Below are 24,871 nucleotides of genomic sequence, written 5' to 3' on the forward strand. Positions count from 1 at the left end.
ATACCCGTAATAGTTCATTGAAGAATTCTTCTGCAGTGACAAAAAGTGAATATTTTTCTTTGTTCATACAACAAAAACGATAGATAACTTATTGGTATGTAATGCTGAAACAGTCTATCCAGTATTGACTAGCAAACGAAGCAGATCTAGTAATAAAGTAATAATAAACTAATGTATCATTAGCATGTAGAATGTGTCAGATATTAGAGTACTAATCATATGTAAATGGATAGGCCTACAGTCTAAATCATATGTAATGAGACGAGGTTCAAGTTTTCAAATAACAACGCAGATTGTAGTAATAATAATGGTTACACAAACAAATTATAAGGTTTACATCCTAATCCGTATAAAAGCATTCTGTCAGCAACTGATATACCAGTGCTACATAGTCACATCTTATAGAAAAGCTTAAAATTAAACATATTTCACCAATTATTACTCATTGTCAAAAAATTCCTGTAAAGAATAGAAAACATTATTCAAAAGATAAAGTTAGACCTGTTTTTTGAATTTAGTTTTATCTCCAATGACAGACTAGAAGTTTATTGTATACTTTTATACTTGAATAATGTACTCGTTTCTGTGCCATGATGAGATTTTTTGTATCTTTGTGAAGATTATGTTTACTTCTTGTGTCATGATCATGATATTTAGCGTTTCTTCTGCTTCTTTGAAAATAGTAGTCACTGAGTTCTCTAGACTGTAGTTTGTTGATTTCTCTTTCATAATGGTTGTATCGTCGCAAATAGAGTTAAGTGTGCTTTTTGTGTCATACACCACAAGAGAGGACTGACAAAGATTAGGAAAATTAAGGGACCTAGCACTGAGCCCTGTGCTACTCCATAATTCACTGTGCCCAAGTCAGAGGAAGCAGGTAAAATTGCAAAATTATTCAATACCACCTTTAGCGTTATCTCATCTAGATATGATTTGAGCCACATTTCAACTTTACTATATAAGCCATAGTATTCAGCCTTTGTAATTAGCATTTCGTGATCTACACATTTGATTGCTTTAAGACGATCCCAACTGGTGGCATTTTGTTGTTTATCTATTCGAGGAGCTGGTTGACACATGAAGAAATGGCGTCTTCATTTGAAACACACTTGTGGAACCCAAACTGGTTTTTATGGAAAACTTTATATTTATTAAGATGATTGATGATTCTCTTGAACATAAGTTTTTCTAGAATTTCTGAAAGACTTTTTAGCAATAAAACTGGCCATTGGTAGGAAATCTTACCTTCATCAGATTTTCTAAACCGTGGCTTAACAATTGCGTATTTAAACATGTAACACTTCAGCCTCAGTTGCAAATAGAAACCAATCTTTACCTAGGTTTCAACCAAAATAATTTGGCCTTCTTCAGAAGCTGTTGACACTTAACTATTGCATGCCAAAGTTTGACCATGTCAAGTATAAAACTATAGCACTGTAGTACCCAGTCATAAATCTACATTACTTACCTGAAGAGAAACAGAGGCCCCACTGCATGGATGAGGGCGGTAGGCCGCGAGAGCTGCGTCGGAAATAATCGCAGCGAGCAGCTATGTATCGACCACTGCTGTGCATGTGCACCTGGAAATATAGATGCTTAACAGTAGCTACCTTTACGTTAGGAATTGGATTAATATAAGCATTAAAACTGTTAACGGCATAATATGCAACCAACCTTACTTCTGAGGAGAACGAGAACCCTATAAATGGATTTGGAGCCCGTAAGAAAGACTAGCTATTACTCAGCAAAATTATTCCTCAATTTTGAATACATTAGTATTTGATTAAAGAAAGTGGAGTCAGGCAACGGCAACTGCAAAGGCAACGTAAAATCAGGGCCAGTGAAGCAAAGGTTGAAAACCTACGAAAAAAATTCCTATTTCTCAATTGTAGCTGGTCATTAAGTAGGTTTTCTTTATCAAGCAACAGGTGTTTAAGGATTTGCAACTCCTCAAGGATGTCAAGCCTAGTGCCTTTAACCCTGCAATTTAATAGCTCTGTGTTATTTGGTACTTTGGGAGCATGGGCCAACTGAACAAGGTGTTTGGCAAAAGTCGAGCCCTGCATGCCATCACTACTTTTCGTGGGTATATGTGCTTTATATCTAGCTGAGAGGGCTCTCCCTGGCCGATGTAATAATACGGGCAATCAGTACAGGTGATTTTGTACACCCCAGAACGAGATAATTTGTCATTAGTATTCTTTAACGAGTGGATAATTTCAATGAAGCTGGTGGAGTTATCCTCTGGTGCGACACCTAGTGTAGATGAAGTCACAGTTTTTTACCTGTTTTCTTGTTAAAGAGCTGTCTCACAATTTCTGGTTTATATCCATTATTATAGGCTATATCTGCTAAGGTTTGTAACTCGTTCTCCATTGCGTCTGCTGAAAGAGGAATGGCGAGCGCTCGGTGTATGCAAGAATGGAAGAAGGCCATTTTGTAGGCTTGGAGGTGTGTAGAGTCGGCTTGGATGACACCTTTTCCGTTTATAACCCAACCCAACTATCGCAGAGGTTTTTTTTTCCCTTGGCTCTTGCCTTGGCACTTTTTTCCCTCTGCCCTCAAACCACTACCTTTCATCTAACTTTCGACTCAATCTATCTTCAGATGAGCGCTTATTAATGGTTAACCTTAACTAGATGTATGCAAACATCGTAGTACCCTCATCCTGCGACACCTCACTTTAGTGAGAAGTAGCCCTTATGTAGAGATGCCAGTAGACCTTTTGTGGTAACCATCATGCCAGCGTGGGCGTGGACTGGCTCCATGTCTTATAAAAAAAATCTTCCAGATAACTGTCGTCTTCTGCAACTCTCAGCACACCCACCAGTGAATAGTGCATATATTGATGTTACATAAGGGCCTTGTGTGATCAACAGTCCTTTTATACAACTTTTGATGTACAAGTTTGATTAAAATTCTGTTTGCAAAAGAAACAGATATAATAATAATAATTTTTAGGTACCATAGTGTGCCTTAATACAAAGTTTAAATATTTACAATTTTTGCTTGCAATGGTGAGTATTGTTGATTCACATGGTGCCTTTACTGTTTACGGTACCATTATGAATGGTACATCGTTTTATGGGATTTTGTGTCCTCTTTCCATTAATGTCATTGGTCTTCATGTATCTTCAATGAAATTTAATATTAAACAATAAAAAGTGACAATAAAAATAGTAAATCTTAACACCTAAATAGTGTGTGTGGTAAATAATAATCGCTGCAAACACATACTGTTATTCTGTCAGTTTATCTGCCTTCATATGTGTTAATTTTAATTAATATTCCAATTAAAATGTTTCTCAATGTTTAAATATTAGAATTATTGAGCATTTATATAGTTCCATTGATGTCTTATCAGTAGCTACAAAATGAGTACCTGATCTCTTAGGCAGGATGAATACCTTAAAAGTTATAAATTATTTAGTAAACTACTCCTATTCAAACTTAATTGCCTCTGTATCTCCTCTTCATATAACATTTCTGGATCACATCTGTATACCATTGGATTCATAATCAAATTCACTTTTGTTGACACCTTGTTTTCCCTTGTAATCAGCACAGTTCATGTGCAAATAAGTGCAACGCAATTTGAAAGACTCAATATCTACTGGACCTGACATCTCGTCGAGCCTGTGAAAAACCCATGTGGAGCAAGGCTGCCTTCACTGGAAGCAAGCCACTGCCCAGTGCCACTTGGTCTCTGCATCATGGTCGAATGGCTAGTACCGCAAATGCTGTCCACGCTCACTGTGAGTGCATAATTTAAATACTGCAGTCAGGCAAACAGAAGCCCAATATGCAGATAAGACTTGGCATGTTGCAAATCTTATCAGTGATGAGATGCAGAAATGTTTCAGAACACACTATCAGTTACACTGATATAGTGTGTAGTATTGTGATCTGATTCATCCATAACAATCCAATAATAAATAAAAATAAAACAGTAGCTTTAAATTTCCTTGAAATAAAGAAAAATAGACAATAACATAACGAATATCAGTGTAGTTGACACCCTGTAGGAACAAGTAAAGCATTCTGGCTCATCTAAGCATTCTTTCTGATCTTCCATTATTCTCTCATTTTTTCCATGGAGTTTCTTTCTGTCTTCAGTCCAGTTTGCCCCTGGGACTTCATTCTCTAACCTCACATTCCACTTTTGTATCTTATCTCTGCATATGTTTCTGTTTTCCACTCCTATTCGATCGATTTTTTCTTTTGCTAGCTCTAGTTAGACTTCTTTGATCCATAGCGTCGTTCATTTGACCACTTGTACGTTGTCAGAACTTTGTTGATGAGCCTTGTCGATGGTAGCCTGTTGATTGGGCTGTAAAACTTCAAACCTTCTTTTTCTGACAGCTGCCACTGTGTTTGATGTTGCTGTAGTTTTCATAGAGTGTAATGTGTATCTTTCTTCCATCAGCTTTAGGACGACAGGTTTTCTAATGACTTTGTGTTCTCCCTTCAATATCCTTTCGATGTCACTTTCCATATTGAGTGTTAGTGTTTTCTGCTTCATTATTGTGTTATAATGTCCGAGCATTGTGTGCATGGATATGTGTTCCCCAGTCCCAGATTATAGTGGAATGGCACAATAGAGCAGAGTAGAGTCATGCATTGTGCAGTTGCTGCTTAGTGTCCAGATAAACTGTGCCCAGGGAACAGCGAGCAGTTGGCAAACAATTCGGCTGATATGCAGTCTTTCTCAAAAGATTTTGAATAATCTACAGTAAACAAGTTCGATTCTTGCCGATCCTCATAATTATTGTGATACTTCAAAATTTAAGCAAGCTTCTGCAAGAAAGTCGAGTAGTTTGGAAAGAAAAATAGAAGTCGCTATGAATGTGCATTCAGTGCATATTAGGTCATATGTTGCTGCGTACCAAATGCAGTCAACATAATTAATCATTCCTTAAACTTGGGTTGGGACCTGTAACTCTGTAATGGATTCTTTTCAGCACATTTCATTTCACTTGTGCGCCCAGACGATAAATATTCGTAACACTCTCGTATCTCATAAATGGTTTGAGATGTCGAAACAAGATTTTGGCAAATGATAGCATGCAAAGAGGAGAGTACGTTGCCATATGCTTACTGTGCGTAACTTCCTTATCTAGCTCGATATACAAGTAGGTGCAGATTTTCTTTCAATGGGGTAACATAATTTTTTAAGGTCATTGACAGTCGGTGAAACAACAATTGTTATGGGTTACTAGAACCCAGAAGAAGTTTTCGAGACACAGCTCTGATGTTCACAATACGATTCACAAGCATTGTAAGAATTGTGGAGTCAACCAGTAAAGTATTGTGGGATTGCCTCTAGGCACTTCACATGAGAATGTCTTCTATAGGTGATTATATAAACACTATAAATGATTTATGTAACATACAGAATGTTCCAAATGCAATCAGAAATCTGTCTACAATTACCAGGAAGTTCTGGTACAATGTTTAATAGTTATAAACATTTTCATTCAGTCATAGTACAAGCAGTTGCAGTTCCTTGTGGGATTACATTATAATAATTATTAGGGGTTATTATTTTATGAAATGTGACAATTTATATGTGATGTGTTACAATAATGAAAGGCGCCTATGACCTGTGCCACGAGTTACGCGAAAAATGTAGCACAATATACACATATATGACACAAACATGTGTAAATCCACCTGATGATGGAAGTTTAAATCTTCAAAACACATTGTGGATATAAATAGTGACTGGTAACAGTAAAATGATTGTTTCATTCGATCCAGTAACAGTCAAACTTCATAAAAATTACTGCACTGTATTAAGAAAAGTTATTAAAAAGCCTAGAAGTATGTGCATTACATCTGAGATTAGCACTCTGATAATAACATTAAGATGATTTGGAATATTGGTCAGAGGGAACCAGGGCAACTGATAGCACAGGAAGAGTGAATTTCTATCAAACTCAATGAAAAGTGTGTAAACACACAGACAGAAGTAGAACGTATTTTAATAATCATTTTTAAGTCTTATAGAGAAAATAGGATCCAGCTGCTCACTGGAAAAAAGCAAGGCTGTGTATGGTAGAGGCAATACATATGCAATTTGATAAAACTGAAATTCAACTCATCTCTACTACTGAAATTAGGAAAACAATAGATTTACTCAAAAGTAAAACCTCACATCGAATTAATGGCATTTCCAACAGAGTACTTAAAGCTTGTTCCAAAAGAGAAATAGGATTCTCAGCCCCATATGCTCACTCAAGCACTGCATTTTTCCAGATATACTGAAATATGCTATTTTTAAACCAATGCATAAAAAGAGGGATAGGTCTAATGTTAACAAGTATCACTCAGTCTCACTTCTGACAGCTGTATCCAAAATTCTTGAAAAAGTAATGTATTAAGAGTAGCTTCACATATTTGTAAAAATGAAGTACTGACAAAATGTCAGATTGTTTTTCAGAAAGGCTTTTCAGCGGAAAGTGCTATATATACTTTCACTGACCAAATATTAAATGCTCTGAATAACCGAACATCACCCATTGTGATTTTCTGTGATCTCCCAAAGGCTTTTGACTATGTGAACCATGAAATTCTTCTACATAAGCTTACACATTGTGGTATGAGTGGGACAGTGCACAAATGATTTAATTCGTATTTAGCTGGAAGAAAGTTGAAATTTGCAGTACAGATAGTCGGCAAAAATTATCCGAGGCCTCACAGTGTTCCATAGGGCTCAGTCTTGGGTCTCTTATTGTTCTTTATGTGTATGTGTGTGTGTGTGTGTGTGTGTGTGTGTGTGTGTGTGTGTGTGTGTGTGTAGGTGCTATTGACTTATCACTCTGTATTCATGAAGATGCAAAGCTAGTTCTGTTTGCTGATGATACAAGTATAGTAATCACACCCAAGAAACAAGAATTAGCTGATGAAATTGCAAATAATGTCTTCCAGAAAATTATTATGTGGTTCTCTGCAAATGAACTCTCAGTAAATTTTGAGGAAACACGGTATATAAGTTCTGCACAGCAATTGGTATAACACCATTGATAAATATAAACCTGGAACAGAAATCTGTTACTAAGACAGAGCATTCTGAATTTCTGAGTAAGCATTGATGAGAAATTGAATGGGAAAAACAACATGGATGATCTGCTGAAACGTTTGATTTCAGTTACTTATGCTATTAGTTTTACTACGAATTTTGCTGATAGACATGTTATTAAATTAGACTACTATAACTCTTTTTATACTCTGATTTCACATGGCATCATATTTTGGAGTAATTCATCATTAAGAGAAAAAGTATTCATTGCACAAAAGCTTGTAATCAGAATAATAGCTGGAGCCCACCCAAGACCATCTTGCAGATTTCTATTCAACGAACTGGGTATATTTGTAGTATCTTCACAATAAATATATTCACTTGTCCCATTTCAAGAATAATAGCAAAGTGAAAACCTGCAACACTAGAAGAAAGGATGATCTTCACTATGCGTTTGGCGTAGTGAGGGATGAATTATGTTGCCACAAAAGTCTTTGATTTTCTGCCAAATAGCATTAAAAATCTGACAGATAATCAGTCAACATTTACAAACAAATTAAGAGAATTTCTGAATGACAACTCTTTCTACTTAATAGATGAATTTTTAGATATGAAATAGTAATTATAAAAAATATATCTTGTAAAAAGCTTTATGTTAAAGTAACCTGTCCCACATCATTACAAAATGTCGTATTCATGACATATGGAACAAGTTTTAATGTAACGTAACCTAAACTATACCGAGAAAGTCTGTTAACAAAGTTTCAAGAACAGGCATTAAGTGATGACTCTATGAATACACTAAGGCCCCTACGTATCGTTCACTTGGGGTCGTGAGGCTAAGATTAGAAAAATTAAACGACGCACAGAGACATTCAAACAATTATTCTTCCCCGCCCAATACGTGAATGGAACGGGAAGGACCCTTAATAACTGGTACAAGGGGTCATAACCTCTGTCGTGAACTTCACAGTAGTTTGTAGAGTATAGATGTAGATGTAGAGAGATGTAGATGCGTCACTGACAAAGGTATTTGGCGCTAGTCGTTCCATCTCAGTACAGCTACTGATTTGCATGCTAACAAAAATTCTTTCCTTATCGAGGAATGGTGTCTCATTTGATCAGTTCTCATGGAAAACAATTTGGAACGCGAAATAAGATCACAAAAATAGTATCGAGATACATACCGAGCGATCTATTGAGCTTCATTGACATTCACAGTGTAAGTTGTCACTTGTCAGATAGATGTAAACAAACAGTATGTGCCGCCTCGTGCCTTTTGTTAAGCGCGGTTAAAATTGGTGCTCTGTAGTGAAGCATGCAGGGAACAACGCTCTGGGTAAATTACGCATTAGTTGTTAGAAGAGTAGACATAAAAATTTTCTTTTGTGCTATCTCACTTATCACTAACAATTTTTCAGTAATGTGTTGGGGAACAACGCTCTGTGTAAATTATCTAGTTGTTGTCAGAATAGTAGGCATAAAAATTTCATTTGTGACTATCTCACTTACAATAACAATGTTTCAGTAATGCGTTGACCTCTTTCAGGAAGGAAGCACTTGTCCGCTCTGCAAAACGAAAGGAATTAATTCGAAACTGAAGTTTTTCCGCTTAAATTTACGTGTCGCAGCTTTGTTATGTAAACACAAAAAGGTATTTATATTTTGTTGAATGATAAGTTTTTTATCAGAAATAAATCCAGTAGCTGCCCGAGCTTTGATAAGTTATGTACTCGAATCTAGACTAATGTGTTTGTATTGCTGCATGTTCTGAGACTGAAGTTTGTGTGTTGGTAGATTGCCACAGTTCGTCACAGAGAGGTAGATACCTTCCATCAGCTTGTATTACATATCAGTACGTTGCTCTCGAGGTAAAAGTCTTGGGTCTTAGACCTTCCTTCCGTTTTTCGATATTTTGTGAACGTAAACATTATGCTGTGCTACCGGTGAACTTTTACCACTATCTTTATTGGTCTTTCACGTGCGTTGGCTTCTCCAGGAAACAACCAAATTACCACCTTTCAACCTTCCCTAGACCTCGGGCTGAGTTGCAGATCAATCTGACATAGCAGCCAAAATTACGTAAATGAGGGTGAGTCCAATATCACACTTTAACCGCATTTGTCTCATTCTGTCCTCCTTCCCTTTGTGGATCAAGATAAGTATTTGATAAGAGTACCATCAGCTTTGACCAATTATCTAATATTAGTGCCTGCCGTGACTTCATGATTTGGTGTGTACATTCAGTCTTGTTGTTAGTTGGCAAAGCCAATGAATTGGAAAGGGGGGGGGGGGTGTACCTGGTTGTGGTGTCAAATTTGTCTGTTGCATAGCCCATTGTCTGCTGTAAGTAATTTGAAGGTGGCAATCTAGTTGTGACTTTGGGAGACCACAAATGTGAAGCTAAAAAACCTTGCTGTGGTGACAGCGTGATCTGTAGCATAGCCCATGTGAAAAACTTGCCCTAGGGATCTTGTTATAGTCATCATGTTGTTTATGTCATTTGTTCCTTATATCAGTAGTCAAAGCTGCTGACTCATATTGAATATTTCTCTTCATTCCCATATGTAACAGAAAAACTATGGGTCTTAGAATATTTATTTTTCTATTCAGCCAGTTTATTCATATCCAGTCTTATGATATCAGACATTTGTTGTAAATCTAGTGTTTGAAACCTGGAAAAATATTCATGTTTATGTTTATATGTATGTGTAATAGAGACCAATTAGCTTTAGATAGATCTTTCGAAAGCTTTATTTGCTATAGTGTGCTTTTTACATTTTGTTCAACAATATTATTTGCATATTAAATATATGTCTGCCAAAAATGTGTATCAGCTTAGATAACATTGTATTCTCATTGTGTATAGGGCCTGTCCCATTTTCCGCAAGGCTCCTCATTTTATTTTTAATTAAATTTATGTCATAGCTTTCTGAATGTAAAAAGTCTAAATTTTACTATCCTGAAAAAAAACTGTCAAAGCTACAAAATTATTTATAGGAATATAGTTAAACAAAGTTGGCACTTCTATGGATGAGAATGAAGGATAAAAAGTTGTCAACCATTTATTGGGCTGGTGCATAAGTTTGTAGCATTTTCCCATAAGTTTAATAAACACAATAGATGCCCATAGGAGACTTTAGTCATCAGTAATATATTCTCTGTCACTGTTTACAACAGTCTGCAAATGCTGGGGTAGCTTCTCAATTCCATGACTGTAGAAATCATGTGGTTTTGAGGTGAAGAACTATTTGAATCAGTAGAGAGCAGAAAAGGTGAAAATCTGAGGTTGCAAGATCAGGTGAATAAATTGGGTGTGGAATGGCTTCCCGTAATCCCCCCCCCCTCAGTCTAGCGTAATGCGAGTGGGCATTATCACGGAGTAGCATCGCTTCATGCAGTCTTCCTAGTCATTATTCTTGGATTTCACCTGCAAAATGTCTCACTTGTTGACGATAAATGTCAGCACGTATGGTTACACCTCAGAGAAACAATTCATAGTGCACCACACCATCTCTGTTCCTCCAGATGCATAAAATTATATTTTGTGTATGTGTGTAGCTCTTTGTATGGGGAGTTGTGCTTTGTTTTGGCTCAGCCATTCCTTTCTTTTCTGTATGTTAGCATAAGTCAACATTTCCCATCACGGGTAACAATACAGGGTAGGGGCGGTTGGTGGTGTTCACAAGCCCGATGATGATGAGCAAGCAGAGATGCTCATGTGGCACCCACTGATTTTTGTGATTTTGGCTAAGAGCATGCAGTGACCATACACACAATTTTTGAACCTTTCCCATTGCATGAAAACGTTGCACGATGGTGGAATGATCACAGTTCATCACATTTGCCAGTTGTTGCTGTTCTTGGGTACACTGATGTGGGTAATTGTGGATTAATTATATGATCTTCATCAAACAATGAAGGTCTTCCTTAATGTGGTGAGCCACTAATATCAAAATGATCCTCCTTAAAATCAGAAAACAATTTTCTTGCGTACTCTGTGGAGTGGTATTATCCTCATACATGGTGCAAATGTTTCTGACTGCCTGCGCTGCTGTCATCCCTTTGCTGAATGTAAACCAAAGAATGTATAGGAAATGTTTCAATTTCTCCAATTGGCACTCCATTTTCTAGTGGCCACATTCAACTGACTACTTCCAAGTGATATATAGACTCACAGAGCGACAATGAACTACAAGTGAGAAATGACAATCAATAAATAAACCAATATCAACCAGAATACAAACATGCAAGAGGAAAAACACCACAAACTTATGCATGAACCTAATTAATTGCAGCTAGTTTCAGTTAAGTTTCAAGAACAGAATCTTAACTTTTAGACAAACTTCAGTTTTTAAAGGACAGTAAGATATTAAGTATGCAGCTGATTTACAAAAACGGCTATACATTTTGTTCCCCACCCATGATGAAAAAATGAAAAAGCGTACTCTACAACTTGGCAGTTGTAATGACTGTTGATTTTGGGATAGAAATGATAAAAGCAACTAAAAACATCTAGTCACCTACAAAGCAGTGTTTAGTAAGTAAATGACCACCTATAAATGTTGAAAATAATTAAGTCTTACCCATGACAGTTTTTTGGATTGTTGCTAAAATCTAAACCATTTAATGCTTCTTGGCATTCTTAAGTTACATTGGTTGGTATAACTATTGCATCAATGGTTAACACTAATATTCACATATTATTTATCCAGATAACAGGAAAAACAATGTCATCAGAGCATATGTGAAAACTTTGAGAAAAGTTACGAAAGGATGTCAGCAAATGCAACACCCAGAAAGAAAAACAAAGAGAACAGAATTAAAATAGGTGTGAAAGCATGAAGTTAAAGGCATCATCCTGTGAAAAATTTGTAATTGAACATTGTAAGGAGAGAGCTGAAGGAAAAATAAAGTACAGGCTTAAACAAAAATCTGTACCAGCTGAAGATTAGTTGGAAACCTGTGGTTCCCAGATAGGATCATATAAATGTCTGTAATCCCTCAGCAGGGGTGTTTCTCGGGTAAAGAAGGTGGTTCCTTGCAGCACCTCAAAAAATTCAGCAGTCATAAAAAAAGCTCCTATGGGAAAGCCTGCCTAAAAAGGTAGCAAGCAGATTTTCTAAGGAGAGAAGAAAACCTCGCCTTGTAACTACACTTTTTCACAATCAGTAGGCAATTACCTAGTATGAATGATATCAATTCTATTGCAGATCCAGCAACTAGAAAAAGAGCTTGCAGAAACATTGCTTGAATATGACAGTAAAGGAACTTTACTTATATATATCTCCAGATACAGAAATCAATTTTTTTTTTTTTTTTTTTTTTACACACAATGTACAATTTTTCAAACTATACAATTTATAAAGTGTGTAATGAACACTCATATTGCAAAGACCTGCAGACACATATTCTCGATGAAATTACTGAACACTATTTGTTGAAGTTAAAAACTGCAAGAAAGAAATCAGCAGCCAAATGCAGGAATGCTGCAGTTGCACGGAAGGCTCTTGAAGAAAATTGAGAAATACAAATGGTGTGTGTGAAACGTGTGAGAGAGACTCGGCAAAGATGTTCATGGTACATGAGAAGAATGTATCCTATATCAGGTTTCAATAAGTTCTTGCTATTCTCCAAGCTTTAAGGTTCACCGAAGACATTGTAATTCTGTCTGAGACAGCAAGGGACTTGGAAGAGCAGTTGAACGGAATGGACAGTGTCTGGAAAGGAGGATATAAGATGAACATCAACAAAAGCAAAACTAGGATAATGGAATGTAGTCGAGTTAACTCGGGTGATACTGAGGGAATTAGATTAGGAAATGAGACACTTAAAGTAGTAAATGAGTTTTGTTATTTGGGGAGCAAAATAACTGATGATGGTCGAAGTAGAGAAGATATAAAATGTAGACTGGCAATGGCAAGGAAAGCGTTTCTGAAGAAGAGAAATTTGTTAACATCGAGTATAGATTTAAGTGTCAGGAAGTCGTTTCTGAAAGCATTTGTATGGAGTGTAGCCATGTATGGAAGTGACCATGGACGATAAATAGTTTAGACAAGAAGAGAATAGAAGCTTTCGAAATGTGGTGCTACAGAAGAATGCTGAAGATTAGATGGGTAGATCACATAACTAATGAGGAAGTATTGAATAGAATTGGGGAGAAGAGGAGTTTGTGGCACAACTTGACTAGAAGAAGGGATCGGTTGGTAGGACATGTTCTGAGGCATCAAGGGATCACCAATTTAGTATTGGAGGGTAAAAATTGTTGAGGGAGATCAAAGCATGAATACACTAAAGAGATTGAACAGGATGTAGGTTGCAGTAGTTACTCGGAGATGAAGAAGCTTGAACAGGATAGAGTAGCATGGAAATACTTTCAGAAAATACTTCCTGTCACTCAAATGTATACTTGATGTTAACAAATTTCTCTTCTTCAGAAACGCTTTTCTTGCCATTGCCAGTCCACATTATATATCCTTTCTACTTCGACCACCATCAGTTATTTTGCTCCCCAAATAGCAAAACTCATCTACTACTTTAAGTGTCTTATTTCCTAATCTGATTCCCTCAGAATTGGCTCTGTTGTTAAATCTCCTGCCAATTGCTATTCATCCTACTTTAAAGAGAAGGCGAGCCTCCAACATCTAACAGTGTTGTGTGATGAGATGTGAACATAAGTTGTCTTCAACGATGCTGAGTTTATGTGGCTGCACTTCCTAAATTAATGGAGCAGTTATTGCGTCATAAAAACATGAAGATGTATGTACAAAATCGTGTCACCTCCTCATAGTTTTACCACCCTTCAACCACTTTCCTTAGATGCTAATGGGAGTAGTACATGAACTGCTGACCAGCTTAGCCATTTCCAAGATGTTCATTCCTTGACACTGTGCCATAACAATGCCCTTTATAATATCGATTATCACAGTGGATTTCACCATTTGCAGCCTGTATTGTTGCTGGAATTACTCCCCCACTTCTCTGCTCTGCTTATATACTGTCCTCACTGTATCATGTGCCTCCAACATCAATAAGTGGCATTCAGTCTTGTGATGGGAGTGGTCATAATGTTCTCGCTAATCAGTGTATATATTGATAACAGAAATGTCGACAGCAAAAGCAGAATGTGAAGGAAAGGCCATCCATAAAATTTGATTAATTCTTATGTTAGCATTACACCCTCAAATCCATGTTCATTGGCTCCCACATCAATTCTCCCATTGATTGCCTCCAGCTTTACATGGAGACACGTTTCCATGATCCTGCTGTGTCATGGTAGCTTGATTGATGCTTTTACTTATGTATATTGTACACGTACATACAAGTGCATACACCATCTTGTCTTGTGTTCTTAATACTTATGAATTCCTTAAATAATTTGATCGCCATTTGCAATAGTGGACCAGGCCGCTACTCAGTTCCAGTCTCAGTTCCAGTCATGATAGTCACGGAGCTGTAAGAGAGAATTTTCTCCAACTAACATAACTAAATTAACATATACTCTGACATCAGTTTAACTTATATGTTCTTCAGCATTGTAAAAAAATGTTTCACATTAACATCTTGAAGAATATCAGATTAATATTACAATTGCTAGAGCAGACAATGTTCTTTGTGACAGATCATCACCCAAGGTCAAAATCAACAAATTTGATATCTTTGCACAGAGAAGAAGCTGGTTGTGTATTGTCATTTGCCGCACTATTCCATGGGCTGAGCTCGTCCATGGGACAACACCAGCAAGCAGTAAGCAGCCTCATATTGCACCAGGTGGTGATGGTTTAACACCTGTAGGGTTCCCCAAATATACAGCATCCATGTATTACTCTGTCTCTGGACAGAAGTTCCCACACAGTGGGCTGTCTAGTCTTTTTGTCTAGCCTACACATTGAGAAATCTTCCAAGATATTTCATCAGCTAAGTTAAACCTTGAGTGTGAAATGCTGTTGTTGTTGTTGTCGTCTTCAGTCCTGAGACTGGTTTGATGCAGCTCTCGTGGGGTAGGGGGTTTTACCAACAAATACAGTTCTAATGTGATGTGATTTGCATTTGCTTTTCCTGAACACATTCTTAATGCTATTTCATACAAAATAGCCTGTGACACTACATATCCCACCATGAAGGCTGTTTATGATCAGTGCAGCACTTAGTTATGATGTTGATTATCTGTCCTCTAATAATTCTTGGCACTTTCAAGTGACACATTGTCAACACTAGTTACTCTCAAATCCATGCTGTCTTTCAGTGGATGCAGCAAATCGTTAGTTTTCTTTGGAGGTTAGAATACTGGGCTATTACTATATTTATGTAATATGTGCCTGATTTTTCTTGAGGTCACCCTGCTGTTGGAAGGAATGCCGTGGGTTTGTCTTCTTCCATTGGCTGGATGGGTTTACCCCTATTTTTACCAACAAATACAATTCTAATGTGATGTGATTTGATTTGCTTTTCCTGAATACATTCTTAACGCATTTAAATTTAGATTCCAAGTGATCCTGTTCTGCATTTCCAAGCAATGTCACCTGACCAGTGCCAAGCTCGGATGCCATTATAAAGGAAACAGACTTCACTTATGGTAGACAGTCATCTTCTGATGAAGAATATGGTGTTAAATCTTCAAAAAGCTCGTGGGACTGCTTGTCACTGCAGATGCGCTTTCCAATGGTGGCTAGGCTGTATGGAAGGGACTTCTTGGTATGGAACGGGTGCCAGCTGTCGAAATGGAGGTATTCCTGGTGGTTGGTAGGTCCGATGTGGACAGAGATACTGATATAGCCATCATTGAGGTGGAGGTCAACATTGAGGAAGGTGGCTTGTTGGGTTGAGTAGGACCAGGTGAGGTGAATGGGGGAGAAGGTGTTGAGGTTCTGGAGGAATGTGGGTAGGTTGTTCTCACCCTCGATCCAGATCACAAAAATTTCACCAATGAATGTGGTCAAGGTACGGGGTTTAGGATTCTGGGTATTTACAAAGGATTCCTCCAGATGGTCCATGAATAGGTTGGCACAGGATGGTGCCCTGAGCTTGCCCATAACCATACTCTGGATTTGTTTGTAGGGAATGCTTTCAAAGGAGAAGTAATTGTGGGTGAGGATATAGTCAGTCATGGTGACTTATTTGCCACATAGCTATCCTTAAAAGACTTCGACAAGCTGTATGGTTATGTAATTTACACAGTATTCTCAATGCTCACTTCTGCTAAATAAACGCACTATTTACAGATTAACTGAACCCTTTGAGACTGCTTTACGAACTCACAACCAAACTGTCACCTTTCACCCAAACCTAGACCTTGAGGTTTGCTACAATCAATATCAGTATGACAAAAAAAAAAAAAAAAAAAAAAAAAAAAAAACAGTCAAAAGTTGCAAAATTCAGTTTTTTATTCCCTCGGCTAGTTTCAGGCTGGTACCTATTTTTGAATCATTGTAACGTAGTTAAAAATGGTATTTCTGAAAATGCAAAAACCATGTCAAAAATGTGCAAACAAACAAATACAGTGCATACAGATAGTTGACAGTTTGCGTTTTCCAAAATACTATTTTTGACTATGTTACGATGATTTGAAAATGGGCCCCGGCCTGAAAGTCGTCTTTGAGTGAATCAAAAAAAGAAATTTCCAACTTTGGACTGGTTTTGTCGTTGTACTGATTTAACAGAAGTTGCTGACTCACAGCTATTCCAGCATGCTGGAAGTTCATGCAGGTCACTATGTCATCACAACTTGCATACAGTCAAGAAACTGCTACAGGCACAAAAGAAATATTTGCCATATTCTGTTCTCTGTCTGGTTGTACACATATGGCATCACATGCCACATTTTGATTATGTTAAAACATGAAGCTGACATTAGGTAAGTGTTAGTAAGTTCAGCTGACTACTGTTTTCTTTTGGTGCACTGCCCCTTTTCATAGAGTAATGTGGAATAAAAAATATGCCAAGTAAGCTACCACTTTTGTCTGTAGGTCTACACAGTGAGAGATGTTTATAAGGGCAAAACAAATGCTGGACTGAACTTCTTGATTACTTTATCTGTGTGTTAACTGTCTATTTTAACTTGTTATATATCCAAACTGGACCCCAATGAATTTTACACAGCATATTTTATTTAGTGTATTGCCATTAGTATCTACTTCTGGTACTAACAGGTTGTTGCTTGTTTGAAATCACATAATATGAGTATTTATGAGATTAAGACTTGAACTGTTAGCTGTTGACAACCTGTACACCTGTTCGGTTATCATCTGAGTTGTAGCTGCAAAAGTTGAGTTTGAACCCTTGGTTGGTATGTTTGTGTCATCAGAAAACACTAGTTTTTAAATTGCTCTTTAAATTAATTAGGAAATCATTTATGTAGGATATGAACAAGAGTGGTCCCAATGCTAATTCTTGTGTAGCCCTGCATTATGAGTAAGTATCCCCATTCTGAAGTTAGTTTTACCCCTATGACACAGTCCATTTGTGAGACTCTGTGGTTTCTTTTATAAAGATAAGACTCAATCCATACAAGAAAGGTGTCATTTATGCTGTAATATTGTAGTTTTCATAGTGGAATTTAGTGATCTACAGAATCAATAGCTTTGTCAGGATTGCAAAATATACCAATAGGATCATTTTTCATGTTTAGCTTTGCTAGCACTTCATTTGTAATGTATTCATATTGAGTTATCTGCAGAGTATTCCTTTGCAAAAGACAGTGACCCATTTAACAAGTTCTGATCAGTTAAATTAATCGGTATTCTATTATAGGCCGCTTTCCCAAGCACACCGGGAAAGACTGAAAAGAGCAAGAGAAACAGTTTGCCTATATCAAGTATGGTAACGAGTTTTACTGCATCATACTTGAGTCTGTCTAGATATATGGCCTGAGGCACTGATTTATCATAAATGTAACTTAAAGGTAATCCTTTCAAATCAGTTCAAAATTTTAATGTTATCCTAGAAACACCATCAAACCATCAGATTTACTACTTTCAAAATGGTCTTGGCAATTAAATTGACTCAAAATCTTTCACAAACAAATATATTCCATATATATGCAGTGTCTACTCTTTCAGACATGTCCTAAAGAATAGACATCACACACACACACACACACACACACACACACACACACACACACTATATATATATATGGTGATGTGACTTACCAAACGAAAGCGCTGGCACGTCGATAGACACACAAATATACACACAAAATTCTAGCTTTCGCAACCAATGGTTGCTTCGTCAGGAAAGAGGGAAGGAGAGGGAAAGACGAAAGGATGTGGGTATTAAAGGAGAGGGTAAGGAGTCATTCCAATCCCGGGAGCGGAAAGACTTACCTTAGGGTGTCTGTATATGTGTGGATGGATATGTGTGTGTGTGCGAGTGTATACCCGTCCTTTTTCCCCCCTAAGGTAAGTCTTTCCGCTCCCGGGATTGGAATGACTCCTTACCCTCTCCTTTAAAACCCACATCCTTTTGTCTTTCCCTCTCCTTCCCTCTTTCCTGACGAAGCAACCATTGGTTGCGAAAGCTAGAATTTTGTGTGTATATTTGTGTTTGTTTGTGTGTCTATTGACGTGGCAGCACATTCGTTTGGTAAGTCACATCATCTTTGTTTTTAGACATATTTTTCCCACGTAGAATGTATATATCAGTAAGATGCGAAGACTAAGGATCCAATCTTTCAGTGCAGGTGCTCACCAGGCGCGTTCTTTTGCAGGAATCTGAAATGGAAGAGCGTTTCATGGGTATGTGACTCTGCACTATTAATATGCAACAGGGTGGTTATTTGGGTCGGATGGAAAGCATGCTCTGGTGACCCACCACAAAACTGGGCATAAGCTAACCATCTCTCTTGATCTTTCCAGTCTTTCCTGATGTGCTCGAGAAAGTGGTTTGTGATACAATACTGACTCATTTAGCTGATCAGAACTTGTTAACTGGTTCTCTGTCTATTGGGATACTCTGTGGATAAAGCAATATGAATACATCAGAAATGAATGCTAGAAGAACTAAATGAGAAAAATGATCCTACTGGCATATTTTGTGATATTGCCTAAGCTGTTGATTCTGTGGATAACAAAATTCTGCTATGCAAACTAAAATGTTTGGCATTAGTGGCAAACCTCTTGCTTGGATGGAGTCTTATCTTCATTATAGAAACCACAGGGTATCTGAAACGAACTTCAGAATGGGAGTACTTACTCTTAATGTGGCGTTCCTCAAGAATCATTACTGGGCACCCTCTTGTTTGTAACCTACATAAATGATCATCCACTCAATTAACTAGTGTTGCTGATGATACAAATATATTAATCAAGGGTTCAGACTGAACTTTAGCAGACCAACTCAGATGATATCTGAATAGGTGTACATTTGATTAACAGTTCAGGTCCTAATGTCATTCATATTACGTGATTTCAAACAAGCAAAAACAACTTATTAGCACCAGAAGTAAACACTAATTTCCACACAATAAATGAAACACCCTGTGTAAAATTCCATGGCGCTTAAGGCAACTGCTTGCATTAAGTGGGAGAGTCCTGGTCCGGTCCGGTACAAATTTTCACCTGTTACCTCTGATTCATTTTGATGGCCAAAAGTGGCTAGTGTCATTGAAAACCATTGAATAGATATAAGCCATTTGAAACAGTGAAATTATAAATGAGTGGACAGAAATTTCATGAAACATCAAATATAAAATTGGTAAGAATCCCAAAATTTTCAAAATTGTTGTTTCCATCTAGGTGGCTATTACAGTAGAAACACACATTAATAAAGTAACTGTCTCAAAACTCTAGGTCAGGGGTGATTGAAGAATAGGAAAATCAACATAAATGCTCACTATGGACAGATCTGAATTTGAAAGCCTAAAAAATTAGAATTGGTAGAGATAGAGTCAACAGCTGAGAAATTAATTAAGACTAGAGGGAGAAGTATAGTCACATATAAGAAATAAGTGGGCAGAAGAAAAGTAAGTTTTTTAGTGAAGAAAAATCATCTTAACAAAGAAAAATCGAAAAGTTGATAAATGAAAGAAAAAATGAGGGAGTGAGGGAGAAATGGATGGGAACAAGAGAGTGCCAAATACCATCAACATAATGGGTATCAATTGGGTGATAAGAATAACACGGTGTTGTTAAAGAGAAGGAAGATTTGTATTTCATGTCCTGTGGATATCAGTATCATTAGAGATGAAGCACAAATTTACAAATGGACAAGGATAGGGGAGGACTGGCTTAACACTTTGATCGGGAAGTGTCTTAATGGTTACTTGGAACGATTTGTGGAAATCATAAGAAACTTACATTTGGATGACTGAATGAAGATGTAAACCCCATTCTTCCTGAGTACAACTTAACTGACTTAAGCACTGCATCACTTAGCCTGAGAAGGTGTTAGGAAGAAGATAACTTGCCCAAAAAGTGAAGGCAATTGAAGCTAACAAAAAGTTCACTCATGCCCAGTCAGATGGTATTTTCTTTTACAAGTGTAGCTTCTCTGTAATTATTCATCCTTGCTGGCATTCATTTGTTCCAGTAGTCTCTGAGCATTAGTTTAATCTGATGGCAAGTATTCAACATTTGACAGAGTAAACAATACCCTGTATTTGGAATGGCTTTGACAGTGAGTGAACTCTTATATAGAGAAAGCACGCTGACTATCTGCAAATTGCAGTCTGAATTGCATTTTTAATAAAAACTTTATAAAGTAGTTACCTATGATGATGATGATGATGATGATGATGATGATGATGATGATGATGTAATAAAGTCTACAGAAGTACTTTGCTACCAGAAAGTGGGAGTTCTACTTGCTTGAAAAGTATTTAGTTCCCTGTGAATTGACTGTTCCTAAACTTAGTTACAACTTGGTACATTCGTTCTGAATTGCAGTCCTTGAATTTTCTATTAACAATAACGTGTTAGAGGAGACGAATGAATATTTAGCGTCTGTGGCCAAGAGCTGCAGCAGATGACTATTGAAATGCACACATCACAGTAACAACTGTTTATTGCTGAATTAAGAAACTAAACTAAAAGACAGTTTTTGGGAATGAATCAATTGCTGATGTCTGGAAGGTGCCTACAGTGACGAAGTTCATAAAGCCATAGTACACAGTGGAGCAAAAAGGTGCCGAGAACGATTACCAATAGGATCCAGTAAGGCGAGGATGTGCCCTCAAAGATGACCCTACTTCTGGGATGTCAGCAGCTGATGAGTGTGTGGCTCAATCAACAGTAGCTGCCGTTGGGATGACAGTGACCCCAAGATGTTTTACTTCGACGGATGTTGGAGGCATGGCTTGATAATGGCTGCAGCCGGTGGGATGATGTGAGATAGTTGATTGAAGTGTGGTACCTGGGAGTGACAGAAAGGAATTCAGCAAAGTGTCAATAACAGCTGGTCACGGCAAGGGCAAAGCCTACTTCGATTGGTGGGCTGCAGATGCAGCTGGCATGGAGCCTGGAGTATCCGCTAGCCACAATGTCATTGGGTGGCAGCCTATAAATACCCTCCAGTGAAGGATACTAGCATGACAATGAGTGGGCATGTGACCATGCATAGAAAAGTGTTGCCCATGACTACAGCACTATTTACAGCACAATAGCCTATTGGCGATGCTGGTTTTGCGCAACACTGCGGAGGCTGTGTGGGGTTATGATGTAAATGGCCCGAGCTGTCCGAGGCTAGGACATAAACAGCTTGGTGAGTTGTTGATGTGAGCTATAGATGTGCGATCTCCTGGAGAGGTGACAGCCCACAGTACAAGTCTGTTGTAAATAGCAGGTACAGTAGAATGAAACATAGTTTACAAAATTTTAAGTGTAGGTGAGAACTTGATAAGGAAACATGACATAGACCATCAAAGATGCCTGAGTTAGTATGCCTTCCTGCTTGTAAAAAATATAGAATAAGCTTATTTAGGTCTTGTAGCATAAATTATAGAGGAAATAAGTTAACAATGAAGTGATTCAGTTGAAATTATTTTCGATATTATCTCAAGCTATCTTTATTTTCCAGTGTCCATTTCCAGTGAGTACAGAGTATCCTGACACATTTGTCCGTGTTGGTCGAGATGGCAAGATTATACCAGGTTTGTCAGTTAATTATTCTCTAATTTCTCTCTCTCTCTCTCTCTCTCTCTCTCTCTCTCTCTCTCTCCCCCCCCCCCCCCCCCCCATCCTCCTTCTCTTTTTTGTGAAATATTGTTCATCGTTTCACTTCTCTCTCTCTCTCCTCCACCCCCCCTCCCCCCATCCTCCTTCTCTTTTTTGTGAAATATTGTTCATCATTTCACTTTGTCAGCATGGCATTCATCCAACCATCTCACAGAAGCTCTCCATTTTTCATCTCAGAAAGACCTGAAAATAGCTGAAGCTGTTCTATAGATGTCATGGTTTTGGTACATCTTCCAGTTGTATGCCCATTTCCTCTATTTTTCATACATTCATGTACGAGGGCTTAGTTGTTTTTATTTTTGAATCAAATGTGTTTCATCCATTTAGAGTCATTCATTCCTCATATTTGACCATAAAACCAAACTCTGTAATTGCACATATTGTCTGATTTTTCTTTGTTTGGAATGTATTTGTTATTTCATTTTTTAATATAAATGTCTGGTTTCATTTTAGTGGTACAAGTAAACATCTCACAGATAGTACTATCTAGTCCCAAATGTAATCAAATAGCTTAGGTATTCTACTATGTTCACACATTTTATTGTTCTGTACTTTCTGTTTGTATGGTTTTTTAACATTGACATTTGATATTACTGTTGAGATATGTAAATTGATATCAACCTTTTTTTTTAATTGTAAATATTCGGTGGTGATTATGGATTCTGGGGTATGTAAGTGTTGTTACGCTCGTACTGGTGTGCCGATCTTTTAATTTTTGCCGATTGATCATTTACTTGTGCAGATTTGCCAATATTTTTTTTGCCCCACCCAAAACTAAAAATGAGTCATACAGCCCGAACTGGAGTTCCAGTGGTTGAAAAGTTGATTGGATGTGAAAATTATTTGATGCGTTTATTTGTCTTGAAGTTGTATTTGACCCATGACGAACTGTGGGATGTTGTTGAAAACCAACCTTCAGATCCGACGAGATAGGACAATTCTTGGAATAATAGAGACAAAAAGCCTTGTTCCCAGATTACCCTTTTCATGGGAAAAATTCTCACATTCATTGATGATTTTTCAAGATATTTATTTCTTGAAGAAAAAATGCAGGGTGACACTGATATGTAAAAACTTCAGTCATGGTGGGAAAGCAGACAGGCAGAAATATCAAGAGGTTGCAGTCTGACTATGGAAAGGAGTATGTCAATGATGAATAAAAAAGATTTCTGACTTCTGAAGGTATCCACCACCTTACAGTGCCTTACAGTCCACAGCAAAATGGTGTTGCTGAGAGAGCTAATAGAACATTGGTTGAAAAGGCTCATACCATTCGGAAGGACGACGGTTCAATCCCGCGTCCGGCCATCCTGATTTAGGTTTTCCGTGATTTCCCTAAATCAATCCAGGCAAATGCCGGGATGGTTCCTCTGAAAGGGCACGGCTGGCTTCCTTCCCCATCCTTCCCTAATCCGATGAGACCGATGACCACGCTGTCTGGTCTCCTTCCCCAAACCAACCAACCAAAATCACATCACAAGAAGGGGGGTGAAAAATCACAGAAGTTAACATTTGTAGGCTACTATCAAGCAACCGAAGGGTATTGTTTCGTCAGTTGGGAGACTGGCCAGATAATTGTCAGCAGGAATGTAAAATTTATGGAGGATGAGAATTTTTCAAGTTCAAAGATAGAGGAAACTGAGATCACAAGTGCCTTAGGATTGGAACAAGAACCATTTCTTCAGGACGTCAGTACTTCACAAACTGAAGTAGTAGTTAAATCACAAGACAGTGATAATGAACCCTTTTATTGCTTTGACAGTGATTCAATAGAAACTGAAACTCAAGATGAGTGTCATGAGAATCGATCCATAGTTCAAGAGGTTACACCTTGAAGGTCAAACAGAGAACCAAACCAAAGACATGGCCTGATCATTTTACTTACTATTTGAAAGAAGGACTTCCAAGTGAAGACATTGATGTCTAGGAAGCTTTGGAAGGGGGCAAATAATGAAGAATGGAAAAAAGCAATGAAGAAAGAATTATCGTCTCTAGTTCATAATAACACATTTGAAGAGGAAGAGCTACCCAGGGGACATAAACCACTTAAGACCAAGTGGTACTAAAAATAAAGCCTGGGACTAGCAGTACACCAGAAACATTTAAGGCATGCCTAGTGGTAAAAGGATGCACCCAAGTTCAAGGTGTTGATTATCAGGATGCCACTTGCACCAGTGGTCAAGCATGCATCCATTAGATACCTCTTGTCTATGGCAGCTCTAGAGAACCTGGAGATTGACCATGTTGACATCACTACTACTTATCTCTATGGAGATATAATAATAAATGAAGAAATTTATGTCATTCCACCAGAAAATTTTCAACTCCTGGAAAAGTATAGAGGCTGAAGAAAGCTGTTTATGGATTCCAAACAGGCTGGTAGGAATTGGAATAAAAAAATTGATGAAGTGATAAGAAAGCTTCCAGTCATCATAGCTTTATATGTTGATGATATACTATTATTCTCAAATGACAGAAGTGTTTTGGATCAATTCAAAAGTCCTTTGAAGAGATTTTTTGAGATAAAATGTTTAGGACAGATAAGCCAACGCCTAGGCATGGAAATTACATAGGATTGTGTAAAAGGAAAAGTTTGTATTTCCCAGAAATCCTACGCAAAAAAAGTTCTGGAGAAATTTGGAATGAACAAAGCCAAGCCGGTGTCAACACCACTTGAACT

At 37.6% G+C, this 24,871-nt stretch overlaps 1 protein-coding gene across 1 annotated transcript in view; it reads left to right on the forward strand.

Annotated features, from left to right (window-relative positions):
• Nucleotides 1–8,242: 8,242 nt before the first annotated feature.
• The window catches only part of LOC124802682, a 44,259-nt gene continuing 27,630 nt past the window's right edge, over nt 8,243–24,871 (forward strand). The window contains exons 1-3 of the mRNA XM_047263613.1: nt 8,243–8,360; nt 8,571–8,675; nt 22,034–22,106. Coding sequence (XP_047119569.1) covers nt 8,340–8,360; nt 8,571–8,675; nt 22,034–22,106 — 199 coding nt within the window. The 5' untranslated portion in view covers nt 8,243–8,339. The remainder of the gene's footprint in view (nt 8,361–8,570; nt 8,676–22,033; nt 22,107–24,871) is intronic.

Source organism: Schistocerca piceifrons, chromosome 6, assembly GCF_021461385.2.
Source record: "Schistocerca piceifrons isolate TAMUIC-IGC-003096 chromosome 6, iqSchPice1.1, whole genome shotgun sequence".
NCBI lineage: Eukaryota > Metazoa > Arthropoda > Insecta > Orthoptera > Acrididae > Schistocerca > Schistocerca piceifrons.